This window comes from Mustela erminea, chromosome 19, assembly GCF_009829155.1.
Source record: "Mustela erminea isolate mMusErm1 chromosome 19, mMusErm1.Pri, whole genome shotgun sequence".
In the NCBI taxonomy this organism is placed as follows: Eukaryota; Metazoa; Chordata; class Mammalia; order Carnivora; family Mustelidae; genus Mustela; species Mustela erminea.
The window spans coordinates 13,860,529-13,875,592 of record NC_045632.1 but is presented as its reverse complement, the minus strand read 5'-3'; the positions used below and the strand labels follow the sequence as shown (position 1 = coordinate 13,875,592).

Genomic DNA, 15,064 nt, shown 5'->3' with positions numbered 1-15,064 from the left:
CAGCCTCTCCTCACCTCTCCTCATCGTCTCGCGCGGCTTTCCTACTCCAGGCGGCACCCCCAGCCCCATCCCACCTCACCCCTCCCCCCCCTCCCCAGAAGCCCTCCGCGTCCCCAGCCGGTTACCACGGCGCATCCTAGCCCCGCCCCCCTGTTCCCAGGCACAAAGGAACGCCGCGGGGCGCTGGCGCACACGGAGGGCCCAGCCGACTACACTTCCCAGAAAGCACCCGGCCGAGCCTCTTTGCCATTTACAGTCCGGCTGGGCGCTGCAGGAGGTGCCCCCTTTTTCGGCGAACGGTTGCCATGGAGACATGGGCTGACGGCGTCCTAGTGAGAGCGGTGATTGGTGCAGCCCCCTGCTAATCCCTGGAAGGCCCGTAAAGAACTGAGGAAAACGTGGTGGGGGGCATGCGCGGTTGGGAAGACGGCGATGCTGTCCGTTGCCGCCTGAGAAGCTCGCGCAAGTAGACGGGGCATGGACGCCTGGATCTGAGGGGGCGAGCGAGGGAAGAGGCGGCCGGGCGTGTGATCTGGTCGTTGCGAACAACGCTACCCCGGGGAACGGGAGGAGGGTGGGAAAGGAGGCGAGTGTGGGGGAAGGGCAAGGTGGCACTCGGGCTGATGCGTGGAGCATTCTGGGAGACAGAGTCCGGCCGGGGAGGGGGAAGTCAGCGAGTGCGCATGCTTGTGAGCGCGGAGCGGCCCGCTGTGCGTGGAGGTGAGGGCGGGGACCTCTCATCGTGGGAGGCTGGGGCGGGGACCCGGGCGGAGACCGCGGACTCTCGGATTCCGGCTGCCCGGCGGGACCCGGAGCGCGGAGCAGACTTCTAGGCGCTCCTCCGGCGAGCCGGGCGCTGTCGCGCGATGCTCTTCAATCGCAGTGCTCTGCCACCGCGACAAGGTCTCGGAACCCCCCCCCGGTTGCCATGGCAGCAATAAACCAGCCGGGGGAGGGGGAAGGCGGGGGTCTCTCTAAAGTGGAGGTTGCCCTCCAGGATTTCTGGTAAATGTAGTTCAGGAAGCTTCGCAGTGGCTGGCTGGCTTAAAAATGGTCCAACTTTCTCCCAGGGTTGCAGGATGGCCTGGAACCTTGAGGATCGGAATTTTGACCCACGGGATCCGGCGGCCTTGGAAGTCGAATCTACTCACTTAATAAACTCAGATTTCTTCACAAAGTCCGCACATTACTCCCAGCTGCAAAGGGAGCAGCAATGGCGAGGGAAGGGGGGGCAGCCCCACTTACGGGGGACGGTAAAGATGGGGAAACTGAGGTTCACAGAAACTAGCCAAGGTTATGTAACAAATAGGCAAGATCAGAATCTCCGATCTTGCTTGCAGGCATCTGGTCCAGTTGTCTTGGGGCCTTTGTGGGCCCCCTGTTAAGATCCCATCACCTCCTAACCCTGCCTAAATTAGGGAGCTGAAGTGATGGTGGGGCATTACATGGTGTGATAACTTGGGCCGGTTCAGAGGATGGGACTGAATGGAGGGAGAGGGATGCTGCCTGGAAGTGTGGCCAGAGTTGACCTTGTCCATGTGTGGGAGTGGGAAAGGCTGCCGTGTGGAACCAAGCTGAGAAGAGAATGGTCAAGAGAGACTAGATGGGAGAGTGGGTGGTGCAATGATGGGGTGGTGTTCTGGATGGTGTGGGGGGAGGGGGGCTGGAGTGTTTCTTATGGCCATGTGGTGAATACTGCAGATGTCATTTGGCAGTGGGAGATCCACACATCAGGGATAGCGTGGTGCATGTAGAAGGGCAGGGGTGGGGTGGGGGGGATGCCTTCATATCCCTAAGAAGCACCCTGTGTTTGGAACAGGGGAATGCCAGAGACTGTGTATAAGTCCCAGCTAGAGACCAGAGAGACAGGTGCCTGGCATGTGACCACCTCTCTGTGCCTCAGTTATCATATCTGCCTTCCATTCAGTACAGGTCTGAGGATGGAACAACGAAGCATACAGTAGTCACTCAATAAGCATTTACTACCACTGTTTGTCCTCGCAGTAGCCTCATCCTCTTCCTCTCCTAGGGAAAGACATTATCCTCGGAGCCCCAGCCCAGTCTTTCCAATGAGGCCCGCAGCACTGGGCTCCCCAGGTCACACAGCCCTGGAAGATGAGGGGCCTGTCATGGTGAAGCTGGAGGACTCTGAAGAGGAGGGTGAGGCTGCCCCATGGGATCCCGGCCCAGAGGCTGCACGCCAGCGTTTTCGACACTTCCACTATGAGGAGGCACTGGGTCCCCAAGAGGCCCTGGCCCAACTCCGGGAGCTGTGCCGCCAGTGGCTGCAGCCCGAGGTGCACTCCAAGGAGCAGATGCTGGAGCTGCTGGTACTGGAGCAGTTCCTGTGTGCACTGCCCCCCGAGATCCAGGCCCGTGTGGAGGGACAGCGGCCAGGCAGCCCTGAGGAGGCAGCTGCCCTAGTCGAGGGGCTACGCCAAGAGCCAGAAGGCCCCCGGAGATGGGTGAGTCGGTGGCCCTGAGCCAGGATCCAGGCTGGAACAGTATCCAGCTGTGCCTCCCCCGGCAGGTGCCATGCTCAACCAAACACCTGTTCCTTGTGATTTGAAGTAGTCACTTGCATCAGACCTTGTATGGGAGTAGACAGGCTTCCAGGGCCAGCCTCACCGGCCCACCACTATATCGCCTGGAGTCATGGACATGGGAGGGGATGCAGCGTGGAGAGAGAGGGAGACCACTGAGCATTCACAGGTGTAAGCAACAGGAGAGCAACTGCAGGTGGTTCCTTTACCCCTGACTCAGTGCTGGGGGGAATGTAGGTCCTTAGAGAGCCTAGTGGGTCAGGACCTGGGGTCCTTTGATGAGGTAGATGCCTATGAACCCACTGCTTGTGCCCAGCTAAACTCTCCGCATGGGTCCCTAATGGTGAGGGGCACCTTCCCAGGTCACAGTCCAAGTGCAGGGTCAGGAAGTGCTATCAGAGAAGATGGAGCCCTCCAACTTGCAGCCCCTCCTTCAAACCAAGCCTCAGACTCCAGAACATGGGCCTAGGACACCATCTGAAGCTACGCAGGAGTTACCATTGGGCCTTCGGGTGAAAGAGGAACCCACGGTTACAGATGACCCAGGTGAGGGTGGGCAAGGCATGCATGGTCCAAAGCCTGATGGAGTAGACCAGGGGAGCCTGGCCTCAACAGCCTAAAGGTCACCTGCTGGCTGGAACTATTCATATGCACTGGTGTCCCCCACCGCACCCCCATCCTGCCTAGCCAGTTGACATCACTGCTCCTCTCATGCCAAATCTGACTGCCACAGCTATGTTTCTGTGCTCTCCCTTGACATGAAGTAGGCTGTTGGGGTTCGGGGGTGGGGAGGCGTGTGGGGTGCACTCCCAAGGAGATCCATTGGGAGACAATAGCTGGTCTCTGGGGAGCAGGTGGCAGGCTTGAATATAGGTGGTAGTGGCTGAGGGAGGACCCCAGAATGCTGGGAGGCAGCCACTCTCTGTATTACTTCTTCCAGATCTGTACCAGAGCTGGCCACCCACACTCCCTCATTCCTGTGTGGACCCTAGTACAGTGCTCCCATCCACCCTTGCTGGCCATCCTGCCCAGGGCTCATGCAGGGGTCTGTGTCCTGAGCCTGTCTCATCCTGCTACAGCTTCTCCTGTGGCCTTCCAGGGGGTTCTGCCTTACTCTAGCCCCCAGTCTGGATTCCAGCATCTGGCATACCACAGGAGGGCAGTGGGGTGGGGACACCCTTGGGCCACCTGACCCCAACTTTCCTCTACAGAGCTTCTGGATTCTGGGCCTCTAGCCAATCCCCAGGAGGCCACCTCCACCTTCCTGCCTGAAGAGACCCAGGTGAGCCCATACAGGCCATCCTCCCTGTCTGGGGAGCCTCAGTGGGTGGGGATCAGGTGGGTCCCTTCCTTAGCCTAGCTGGGCATAGATGAGCAGTGACCACTGTGGTTTCAGGGCTGTGAAATAGTGCTGGACCAGGCCTCTCCTCACAGCGAAACTGGACTTGAGGGGCCTTCATGGAGGGAGCATCCTGGGGTCCTGTGGCAGGAGGAAGCTGGAGGCATCTTCCCTCCAGGTGAGTGAGAATGGGCATGGTGGGGCTGGGCCCTCTGCATGGGCAGCACCACATTTCACCTATCCCACTCCTGGTCCTGCTCAGGTTGCCCTCTCAGTCCAACATGTTCAAGCTCCTCCATTCTGTGGACTGTTTCTTGTAGCATATAACCTGGGCTCTCCCCTGGCATGGAGTAGGCTGTTGGGAGTTTCCATCAAACTCTCTGCTGAGTTCAGGTTCCCTCCAGCTGCTGCTTCCCACCATAGTAAAACCTGAGAGCAGGGCCTGTATTCCCCATACCCCCAACCTCTCCCATCCCTGGCATCCTAGATGGCCCAGAGTCTGGGTTTGCCCCCACTAACTGGGTAACAGGGGAGGGAGGGTCTGGATCTGCCAATGACAGCAGGTTAGTAGACAGTGGGTGGGCAGAGGGACCTTGACACAGGATGTGGATGGAGCAGTACAAAAAGGAGGCCAGAAGCCCCTGCTGTCCACCTCAGCTATACTGCTCTCAGTCAGCCATCATCCAGTCTCTCTGCCTCTTCTTCCTTGTTTGCTGGACTGCTCCTCTTCCTTGGTTTACTCCCTTGTTCTGGTGGACCTTCCTGGGAACCGTGATAAAAAGTTCTTGATAAACCGTGATAAAAAGATAAAAAGTTCTGAGATGCTATATCTCTTAAAACACTTACCTAACATTCTATATTAGGCTAGTGGGGCTACATGAAGAACTCTTTTTACTAATTCAGTTTCAAAGTTTTTTCATCGTCTTTGTTGGTAAGCCCTTTCGGTTTGAAATCTATCCCTCTCAATTGTGGGAAACTGGCTTGAATTACTTCTCTGATTTCCTTTCTCTCCAGTTGTGTTCCCTTGTTTCTGGAATGTGTGTTCCTTGGCTGTTGGCTATACTGCTTCCTCAGTGTGGTCTCACAGCCTCAACCCAGTCTTTTGCCAAAATGAGAGAAGAGATCCAGGAATTAGAGCTACATCAATGCCCGCTATCTGCTCAGAATTCTGTGCTGAGAGTGTCCAGGGCTGGTCCATGCAGTAGTTCTGTATAGTCACGCCAGCATGCTTGGTGGCCTCGCCCCTTCATGTCCATGGCCAGAGCTACCTGGTACCTCTAATCCCAAACTTTTCGAGTCTTCTTCAGGGTCAGATTGATTTTATTTCTCAAGCAAGGCACGTCAGACCAAAGTGCTGCCGCCTGTCACCTCTGATCCCCATTTCTCTCGTGTTGGCTCCATTTCCAGCCTCCCTCAGACCCACCCACTTGAGTGTATTTGTAGAAACCATCATCACTATTGCAAGGCCACCTGTCCCATATGTGTCCTGCAGCCCTTCCAGAAAGGCAACTTTTGCAAACTTAAGTCAGGCCTGGAAAGCTTATCCCCATCTTCTAAATCTTCCTCATACTAGGTTCTGCCTCACTGGCTAGTTTCAGGTCCCTCTAGTTCACCCTATTTACCATGGGCTGGAGTGGGTCCAGGCACAGCTCTCTTGGTATGACTGAGTGGATCCTGTTGTGCAATGCAGGGTTTGCCCTCCACATGGACAGCGTCTCTGCTGGCCCAGGCACTGTGAGCCCCCACCTCCACATCCCGTGGGACCTCGGCATGGCCAGCCTCACAGACCAACTCCGGTCGCCCTCCCATGAAAGTGGCTTCTCACATGCACTTGTGCTCCCCAGTGGCCCTGGAGGTGAGCAGAACCCCACGAACGAGGGTCCTCACCAGCTCCTGGGCCCCATACTGGCCACTGGCCGCTGGCGTACACCCAGGACGGAAGGCCAGGGACGGGGTCGCCCCAGCACAGGCCCCGGGGTGGCGCGGGGTGGCTGCTGTGACGTGTGTGGGAAGGTGTTCAGCCAACGCAGCAACCTACTGAGGCACCAGAAGATACACACAGGAGAGCGGCCATTCGTGTGCAGCGAGTGCGGCCGAAGCTTCAGCAGAAGCTCGCACCTTCTGCGTCATCAACTCACGCACACTGAGGAGTGGCCGTTTGTGTGCGGCGACTGTGGTCAGGGCTTCGTGCGCAGCGTGCGCCTGGAGGAGCACCGGCGAGTGCACACGGGCGAGCAGCCCTTCCACTGCGCAGAGTGCGGCCAGAGCTTCCGGCAGCGCTCCAACCTACTGCAGCACCAGCGCATCCATGGCGACCCCCCTGGCCCGGGCGCTGCGCCCCCCACGCCTCCCGGTGCCCCGGAGCCCCCAGGCCCCTTCCCCTGCAGCGAGTGCCGTGAGAGCTTCGCGCGGCGAGCCATGCTCCTGGAACACCAGGCAGTGCACACGGGCGACAAATCCTTTGGCTGCGTGGAGTGTGGGGAGCGTTTCGGCCGCCGCTCTGTGCTGCTGCAGCACCGGCGAGTCCACAGTGGAGAGCGGCCCTTTGCCTGTGCGGAGTGCGGCCAGAGCTTCCGCCAGCGCTCCAACCTCACGCAGCACCGGCGCATCCACACGGGCGAGCGGCCCTTCGCCTGCGCGGAGTGTGGCAAGGCCTTCCGCCAGCGGCCCACGCTCACGCAGCACCTGCGCGTGCATACCGGCGAGAAGCCCTTCGCCTGCCCGGAGTGTGGCCAGCGCTTCAGCCAGCGTCTGAAGCTCACGCGCCACCAGCGGACGCACACTGGGGAGAAACCCTACCACTGCACCGAGTGTGGCCTGGGCTTCACACAGGTGTCACGGCTCACCGAGCACCAGCGGATCCATACCGGGGAGCGGCCCTTCGCCTGCCCTGACTGCGGCCAGAGCTTCCGGCAGCACGCCAACCTCACGCAGCACCGGCGCATCCACACGGGCGAGCGGCCCTACGCATGCCCGGAGTGCGGCAAGGCCTTCCGCCAGCGGCCCACGCTGACGCAGCACCTGCGCACCCACCGGCGGGAGAAGCCCTTTGCCTGCCAGGATTGCGGCCGCCGCTTCCACCAGAGCACCAAGCTCATCCAGCACCAGCGCATCCACAGTGCGGAGTAACAGCACTCACTGTACCCCTTCTCTGCGTCTCCGCTTCTGGCCTCTGGTTGCGGGGGAGGGTCTTCGCCCCGAACACTAACCTCACAGTGTTGCTGTGAGGCCTCTGATCAAGTCTGGGTACAGACGGGCCCACTCAGGACCTGGCGCCTAGTACGTGCTCAATAAATAGTAGATGGACCGTGGGTCTGGAAATCTACACATTCAGTGCCTCCCGACCTGCGCAGGTCCCTCATCCCCCCACCATCTACCACTTCGGCAACCATGCAGTCTCTGAGAGCCATGGACTCCTAGAAGCCCCTCCCAAGGGCTATGGATGTGGCTTATACCGTGGCTCCTGTAGTTTGCCATGACAGCTTCAACCCGTACAACCATGGGCCAAGCCAACTGCCAGGTGAGAACTGGCCCAGTTTTCCCCTGCCAGCCAAGATCATCAAGAGCAGTACAAGTAGCAAACTGGTGCCCAGAAGGCCAGAGCTGGGGATCTGTCTATAAAACTTTAACCTTAGGAAGCTATTTCTTAGGCATAAAAGCTAGAAGGTTTTATCTGGAAATCTAGATTCTTTCATGCATGTTAACTACTATGCTGAGGTTAGGTTCCCCTTAGGATACCCCAGCCTGTCCAGAAATCAAAGTCCACTGGAGGCCCCAGGCCAGTTCTCTATCCCCCTAGTGATCATTCACATTCTGTGGGCCACAGCTGCCCCCAACCCTGGCCAGGTGTGCAACCCCCAAGGGCTCCCCAACACTGGGTGGTGGTCCCTATGAAGAATGTGTTCAGCAGCAAGTCACAGGAAGCACAGCTGTCAGCAGCTTACATAAAAGTGCGGATGCTGCCAGTGCAGGTTCGGTGGCTTGCACACTGGGCTGGCATCTCTGGAACCTTCTGGACTTTTCACATGCCATTGCTTCTTGCCCTAATTATCTTTCCCTTCCATCCAAATTGTGCACTCTTGACCTAGTGCACCCCCCACAAAACCCCAACCAGTGGGTACCCTGGGGGCCAAAAGCGGGATAAGAAGCAGTGCCAAAGGAAAGATCTTCATGCATCGGGATCTGGCTTGGGACATAAACCCTACTCTGGGCAGGTGTCAGCCTGCCCTTGGAGGGGTTCTAAGAACAACCTTTTGAGGCTCATGTGTCTAAGCTTCTTCCAGGGATACAGCTGGACTTTGCTACTGGGGTCCTGAAATCAGGAAAAGAAGCCAGCCTCAGTCAGAAGCTTCTAGTAGCTATCCCAAAGAAGGTGTGTTCCCTACCTCTTTTCCTCCCCCACTCCACCCCTCTCTCTACCACCCCCCTGACCAACCCCCAGCCAGGACCAGGGCCACTCTGGCATCTACATCTGGCAAAGTCAACAACTCCCCATGTAGGGGTACTTCCATGTGGCACCGTTGGGAGGTGGGGGGAGGCCGCCTGGGCCCTAGGCCAATACTTCTGTCCTCTTAACCACAAACAGAACTCTTAAGGACCATGATCTGGGATATACTAATCAGAGGGGTAGAAAGCAGTCACTGGGTCCCTAGGTGGAGGCTAGGAGTCAGATTAAGGAAGGCGCACAAATACTGAGGTAGCTAGTGTTGTGAGGTTGAGTATTGCCGAACTTTATAAATCCTGTAACATGGATTTTTTTTCAAGTCCTGTGTGAATTTTATAATCAGAAACAAAGAGGACAAGAAAGCTCACTCTCGTGTTTTGATCATCTTGGTGTTTGAAGAACATGAAGAAAATCTGCACACATGACTACTTAAGAACCTGAAATTACACACAAGAAAAATTACAACACACTTGAAAGGCATAGCGACAACAGGCCAGGGCCCAGTGCCCAAAGTCATAAGTCCACAGACTCGCCTGCTGAGCCAGTCCTCTTAAGAAAGAAACATGAAGTGATGGGAGAGTCCCCCATGAAGGGTCATTTCTGCAGTTGGCTGTGGACAGCCCTGCAAGTCAGGCTGGGGGTTGTGAACCCAAGTGCTACCATACTATCAGCAGGGCTGAGGGCTTGGACAGAATGACCACTTGGCCTCACTCGGCCAGAACCACAGGAGGAAGGCAGGAGAGGAACCCCTAAGACAACGGGTCACCTGGGGAAGCTACAACAGTGCCCAACCAGCCTGTCCCTGGATCATCTGTACCTGAGCCCATACAATTTGCTCCCAAGCACACCCTCCCCATGCCACATCCATCCAGTTATTCTTACCCCCAACCCCAAGCTTCCCAAATCTGTCCAATTCTCTCCAACCCCCAGCACTGCTCTGATCTCAGCCACCGATCTCCAGCCTGGAGGCCCACAGCACTCAGCCTCCCTTCCCTGCCCACTCCTGCCACTCATTTCCAAAACAGACCCTTGCTTCTCAGTGACCGGTTCCAGAGGCTACGTTGACGCACCAGGTGCACTCGCACCCTCACTCTTCACCTGTCATATGCTGCCCAATTCCTCCAGGTGCCAGTCCCAGCTTCCCTCTGGAACTTTGATATGCGGAGCCCTATGCTGTGTCCCAAGAGGATGCAGGCCCAAGGGGTACGGCACTCTCACCGCTCGACACCTGTACCATGAGAGTAACAAGGAAAACAAGGGTGCACCACTTCCAACCCAAAACCCTGTCTCAGCTCAGCCATCCCCTCCTCCCTGGCCCAGGCCCCATGGCTCTGCATTTTCTTGCATGGCTAAGTCTTCCCCCACTGATGGTGGGAAAGCCATGAGGTCAGAGACCACAAGAGTCTAGCTTTAACTAGTGGAGCAAGCACACCTCTCCAAGAAACCAATACCCTATCCTCAGATGAGCCTTCAACTGATGGCCTCAGAAACAGGCCTGAGGATGGACACATGGTTTAGGCTGACCCACAGGCAACACCCTTGAGACTTTTGGCTGCAAACTGAATGGTCATCAACCCTCACCTGGCGATGGTCCGTACAAGGGCAGGAAAACCAGAATGGCTGAGAAGAACAGGAAGGGATAGAGGAAGAGGAAGATGGGAGTCCGGAGGGGCCCCCCGAGTCCCATGACCAGCCATGTCTGGAGCCTAAGAACGCTGGGATGATTGCAACGTCAGCCCCAAACTTAGGCTGTTGGCTAAGCGTCCTCGTCCTCGTCCTGGCACCTCGCCAAGCAACTCGGTGCTCGAGCCAAGAAAGGATGCTGGGAATGTGAGGCTGGGATAACGGAACAACCAGAGGCACAAAAGGGGTGTCTGGGATGGTGGTACTGAGAAGCGAAGGGCCTAAAGAGGGAGCAGTCCGAGGAGCCCAGGGACGTCCACGGTACCCGAAAACCCACAAGGCGGGAACTCTAAGGAAGGAGGCTGGGGCCAGCCCAAGACCCGAAAGGTGGAGGTGATGATAGGGGCCGAGACGGACACCAGGTCGGGTCTGAGGAGGCGCTGGGGGTGAGCGGGCATCAGGGCGACTCCCCTGAGGCGACGCCGAGAGGAGCCCGGGAGCACCCCTGCCTTACGGGACCGCCAAGACTACTTCCCCAGGGCTCTGGGCGATGACGGCAGGTCGCCTCCGAGACCAAAGGGGACGCGCAGCGCGGGCCGCACGCGGCGCAGCTCCGACCCAGAGTTCCCACCCACCCGGCCCCCAGCCTCGCAGCTCACCCGCCAGACGGCTTCCGCGGCGACCGCCGGAAGTCCCCGCGCCGGCCCGCTCCTCTTCCTCCCGCCCTCCGAAGCCCGCTACGCGGGGTGTGATTGGAGCGGAAGCGGGTCGCACGGGCGGCGGAAGGTCGCAGGACGTCCCCGCGGGAACTCGGGCCTGGCTCCGAGAGGGCCCCCGCCCCACGTCCTAGCCAGTGTCCACGCGTGTCAACCCCCGAAGTGCTTACCACTCTCTAGCACGATACACGTTTTATTTGCTAGTTTACCTCAGCCAGAATCTCCGCGCGTGCGTGGCGTTTGCGATGAGACACCGAGGGCGCCCGACCCCGCCCTCTTTGGGCAAAGCCTATGGCCTCGACCGGGCTCCGGCCCGCCGTGATCACCCTGCCACTGTGACCTCCTGGGGCAAGGCCTCGTAAGACCCACCTACGCTGCAGTCTGCACATGCGGACTGCGAACCGAGGGACCAGCACCTGCCCTACTTAAAGATGGCGGCGGCACCGCCCATGCGTGGACCCGCGAGCGTCCCCGGAAATTACCGCGGGACGCCCTGCACGAACGGAAATACCCGAGCCCAGCCGAACAAGTCCGAATATCAAGACCTATCGCGGAGCAACGCTGGGCGGCGGTGGCGGCAGCGGTGGCAGCGGTGGCAGCGGCGACGGCTGCGCAGGCGCACAGCGCAGGCCGGGCGAGAAGAGCCGAAGTGGGCAAGCGGCGGAAATATCCGAAGCGGTGGGGCGCCCGAGGCCGTTGCGGACCTCCGCGCCGAAGCTGCTGCTGCCGCGGAAGCCGAGCCTCTTCCAGTACACGGCAGCCGCCACCGCGGCCGCCACCTCCTCCTTCCCCTCGAGCCGCACCCCCTCGCGGTGGGAGCGAGTAAACAGGCGGCGCGGCCACAGCTGAGCCTCAGGGGACCTAAGCGGGCTACTGGGAGGAGGGAGCGGCCGGGTGGGGGCGGGGCCGAGGAGGCCCGAGAACAGCCGAGTCGGCCCGAGCGCCGCCGAGCGAGCCCGAGGCGCCGGGCCAGGCCGGAGCCGGACTACGGGAGCCGACGCGGGCCGCGCGGTGGGCGCGGAGCGGCGCGGCAGGCCGGGCGGGCGGCAGCAGCAGCGGAGGAGGCCGCGAAGGCGGGTTCGAGTGGCGGAGGCGGCGCGGGCGGCGGCAGGGGGCCGGGTGGCCGGGGTCCCGGGCCCCGCAGCGGCGGCAGCGGCGGCGGCGGCAGGATGATCAAGCTGTTCTCGCTGAAGCAGCAGAAGAAGGAGGAGGAGTCGGCGGGCGGCACCAAGGGCAGCAGCAAGAAGGCGTCGGCTGCGCAGCTGCGGATCCAGAAGGGTAGGGGGTCGGAGGATGGGGGTGGGGGTCGGAGGTCAGCGCCTGGGGTGAGGTGATGTAGGAGTCCGGAGTGGGTTAATGCAGTCACCGGGGGTCGGAGGTTAGGGTGGGGGTCGGTGTGATGGAAAATCAGGAGTAATGAAGTCACGGGGGAGGGGGATCAAAGATAGGGGCCGAATGTGGGGCACCCTGGGATACCTAGAAAGCCAGACGCCTTCCATTAGTTACCGAGAATCGGAGAGTTAGGCAGTGGAGAGCGTGCAGGAAGCTGGAGACTCCACAGAGTCTGGGGGTCAGACAGGAACATGGGTGATAGGCAGAAGAGATTGTATAGGAGACTGACGACTGGGGATAGGAATCGGAGAGGATTTAGTGAGGTATGTTGGGGTCTTGGGGACTCTGAAAGTGAGATGGAGTGTAATCAGTTTTGGGCACTGCGATTTGTGGGTCTTGGGGGGTCACATGGCAAGTTGGGGTTTGGAGTGACACGTGGAGGAAGGAAGAACAGTGTGTGCCAGGGATTGGAGATGGGAGTAGGATTGCATTTAGAGTATTATGCTGGAGGTGCTGGCAATCTTAGAGGCTGCTTAGAGGGGTACAGGAATGGGAACTCATGTGTCTGGGGGTCGGATGGGTCCCTGAATTTAGGGTGACAACCAGAGAAGAGGAGGACCAGTGGGGACAGGATTGGTGAGGAGATGATGGGGGGCAGGGTCCTTGAGTTTAGGTGGACAGGAGGGGACCAGCATTGTCCACTAGAAAATGGAGGTATGGCTGAGGATCTTGGTGTTTAGGGTAGTTGGAGGCTCTTGGGGGCCACACAGGGATGGGGGGCATTTGGAGCTGGGTACCCAGACGTTGGTGCTGAGACTTGAGACTATGGATTCAAAAGAGTTGGAACTTACTCTGGACCAAGAGATACAGCATAGCCACAGTTGAAAATGCATGTTTGGGGCGTGCTGTGGACCTAGAAGAGTCTGCCTGGAGACTAGGAAGCAGAAAGAGCAGGGAGAGGATTGGGGCTGTGGGGCACAGCCAGGACAGAGCCTTGAGGATCCTAGAGGAGGCCTGGGTGCTATGCCGGCACCTGCACCTGCTCTGAGTGCTCTCCTCTCTCCCTCTCCTTGTTCTGCTTCTCTGCTTTGCAAACACAGACATAAACGAGCTGAACCTGCCCAAGACGTGTGACATCAGCTTCTCAGATCCAGACGATCTCCTCAACTTCAAGCTGGTTATCTGTCCTGATGAGGTAAGGCCACACTTAGCTGGACTCCTAGGCATGGGCCAGGGGCCTGGGCAGGGGAACACCTGGAATTAGGAGATCTGGTTTATGTGCCAGGCCCTGCAGGATGTTGTCCTAAGACTTTTTCTCTTTCCCCTCACAGGGCTTCTACAAGAGTGGGAAGTTTGTGTTCAGTTTTAAGGTGAGTCCCAGGTGTGCAGGGATAGAGGGATAGAGGCAACAGCTGAGGCTTGCCCCAGCCAGGCACTGCTAGGGCACCTCTCTATCTTGTCTCTCTTCTTGGAGCCAGGTGGGCCAGGGTTACCCACATGATCCCCCCAAGGTGAAGTGTGAGACAATGGTCTATCATCCCAACATTGACCTCGAGGGCAACGTCTGCCTCAACATCCTCAGGTGAGAGCCCTGACTTTAGACTGCACGGGTCTCTGTCCCTTCCCTCCCTCTTGTGGTTTGTGGTTTTCTATCTTTTCATCTCCACATTTTCTTCCTTAAGTCTCGACCTTAGCCTTCTCCCTGGCCTATCCTGCTCTGTGCGCTCCTCCTAGCTTCTCACATCTGCACCATCCTGTTCCCTGGGCCTGACCGGTTCAGTCCCAGCAGGCTCTGTGGTTGGCAATCCACTCACCAGCCCCTGACCCTGATTCTCTGTCCACAGAGAGGACTGGAAGCCAGTCCTTACGATAAACTCCATAATTTATGGCCTGCAGTATCTCTTCTTGGTGAGTAAGGGTGGGTGGGTGAGGCTGGGGAAGGTTGGCCCTCTCTGCTCTTAGGGCCTGTTGACCCCCACCCATACCGGCCACAGGAGCCCAACCCCGAAGACCCACTGAACAAGGAGGCCGCTGAGGTCCTGCAGAACAACCGGCGGCTGTTTGAGCAGAACGTGCAGCGCTCCATGCGAGGTGGCTATATCGGCTCCACCTACTTCGAGCGCTGCCTGAAATAGGGTTGGCGCACACCCACCCCTGCCAGGGCCACCAGCCCCGGCGTCCCCTGCAAATATTTATTGGGGGCCACAGGTGGGGGGCATGGGGTGGCCGGTGGGGGAATCCCATGCCCTGGCCTTGCCTCCCCTCCCTGCCACCCGCTCCTAGTTATTATTTTTTAACCACCATGTGATTAAGGTCGGCGCTGCCTCCCCCGACCCGCTCAGCAATGGGAAATGAATTGGCTTGTCTAGCCCCCAGCTGGGTGCTGTCCAGCCCCCCACTCTGGGCTCTGGGGTGGGTGGCTAAGGGGACTGGGTGGCTGGGGCTCGGGCACTCCACCCCTCCACCACTGGAGGTCCCACCAGGCTATTAAAGGGGAATGTTACTGCATGGCCTCTGCCTCTTCCTTCTGTGGGGGTGGGAGGGGCAGGTGATGTCCACCAGAGCTCTTGCAGCAAGAGTGGTGGGAGATGTGTGGTTACAAGTGGTACTGGTGCACCCCTCAGCAAGCTCCCCAGTGCCTGAAACAGCCTGGGGAGTAATGGGGGACAACATCCCAAGCCTCAGGCTGCGTGGGATGAATCCCAGTGTGTGACCAGCGAGTGGCAGAACCAGTAACCACTCACTTCGTGTTGGGTAAGGCAGTGTAGCAGAAAGTCCATGCCATCTCCAGCTCTCCCCCTCCTGCCCTCAGTGGGCCCACCAAGAACCCTCCCTGGTGCTACCAGGTGCCTGAGACCCAGAAACATTAGGGAAACGGTGTCTGTCGGATGAGTTGGGCCCTCTAATGGGTGCGGTGGTGGGATGCGGGACCTCTGGGGTGGCCGGACGGAAGGCGCCCAAAGATGCATCAACCCAGCGGGACTGGGTTCCCAGGACTGGGTCGGCTGGAACCTGTGGAACACCCTCAGGCGGGCCCGAGAGAAACGGAAGGTGGTGCGCATGCGCC

At 58.9% G+C, this 15,064-nt stretch overlaps 2 protein-coding genes across 8 annotated transcripts; both read left to right on the top strand.

Annotated features, from left to right (window-relative positions):
- Positions 1 to 182: 182 nt before the first annotated feature.
- On the top strand, positions 183 to 7,203 carry MZF1 (myeloid zinc finger 1). Of its 7 annotated transcripts, none has more exons than XM_032324610.1 (7): positions 630 to 720; positions 1,071 to 1,688; positions 2,030 to 2,465; positions 2,906 to 3,089; positions 3,755 to 3,825; positions 3,940 to 4,060; positions 5,573 to 7,203. In XM_032324610.1, exons 2-7 carry the CDS (start codon positions 1,624 to 1,626, stop codon positions 7,009 to 7,011), a joined length of 2,316 nt encoding a protein of 771 aa, XP_032180501.1. In that variant the 5' UTR covers positions 630 to 720; positions 1,071 to 1,623; the 3' UTR covers positions 7,012 to 7,203. The 7 variants fall into 7 exon arrangements, with proteins under 7 accessions (XP_032180506.1, XP_032180505.1, XP_032180507.1 ...); XM_032324612.1 differs by lacking the exon at positions 630 to 720 and adding an exon at positions 801 to 903; XM_032324615.1 differs by lacking the exons at positions 630 to 720; positions 1,071 to 1,688 and adding an exon at positions 183 to 341.
- A 4,175-nt stretch (positions 7,204 to 11,378) lies between these two features.
- On the top strand, positions 11,379 to 14,505 carry UBE2M (ubiquitin conjugating enzyme E2 M). Its single transcript, XM_032324808.1, has 6 exons — positions 11,379 to 11,943; positions 13,098 to 13,192; positions 13,329 to 13,367; positions 13,476 to 13,579; positions 13,842 to 13,905; positions 13,992 to 14,505. The coding sequence occupies exons 1-6, from the start codon at positions 11,835 to 11,837 to the stop codon at positions 14,130 to 14,132; spliced, it is 552 nt and encodes a 183-aa protein (XP_032180699.1). The 5' UTR covers positions 11,379 to 11,834; the 3' UTR covers positions 14,133 to 14,505.
- Positions 14,506 to 15,064: the final 559 nt, after the last annotated feature.

Coding starts and splice junctions, on each gene's coding strand:
- MZF1 (XM_032324610.1), top strand. CDS start 1,624: ATGATGGGGTGGTGTTCTGGATGGTGTGGGGGGAGGGGGGCTGGAGTG. Junction 1,689..2,029: donor GTGTTTCTTATGGCCATGTG/GTGAATACTGCA, acceptor TTCCTCTCCTAG/GGAAAGACATTATCCTCGGA. Junction 2,466..2,905: donor CAGAAGGCCCCCGGAGATGG/GTGAGTCGGTGG, acceptor GCACCTTCCCAG/GTCACAGTCCAAGTGCAGGG.
- UBE2M (XM_032324808.1), top strand. CDS start 11,835: ATGATCAAGCTGTTCTCGCTGAAGCAGCAGAAGAAGGAGGAGGAGTCG. Junction 13,368..13,475: donor AGTTTGTGTTCAGTTTTAAG/GTGAGTCCCAGG, acceptor TCTTGGAGCCAG/GTGGGCCAGGGTTACCCACA. Junction 13,906..13,991: donor GCCTGCAGTATCTCTTCTTG/GTGAGTAAGGGT, acceptor TACCGGCCACAG/GAGCCCAACCCCGAAGACCC.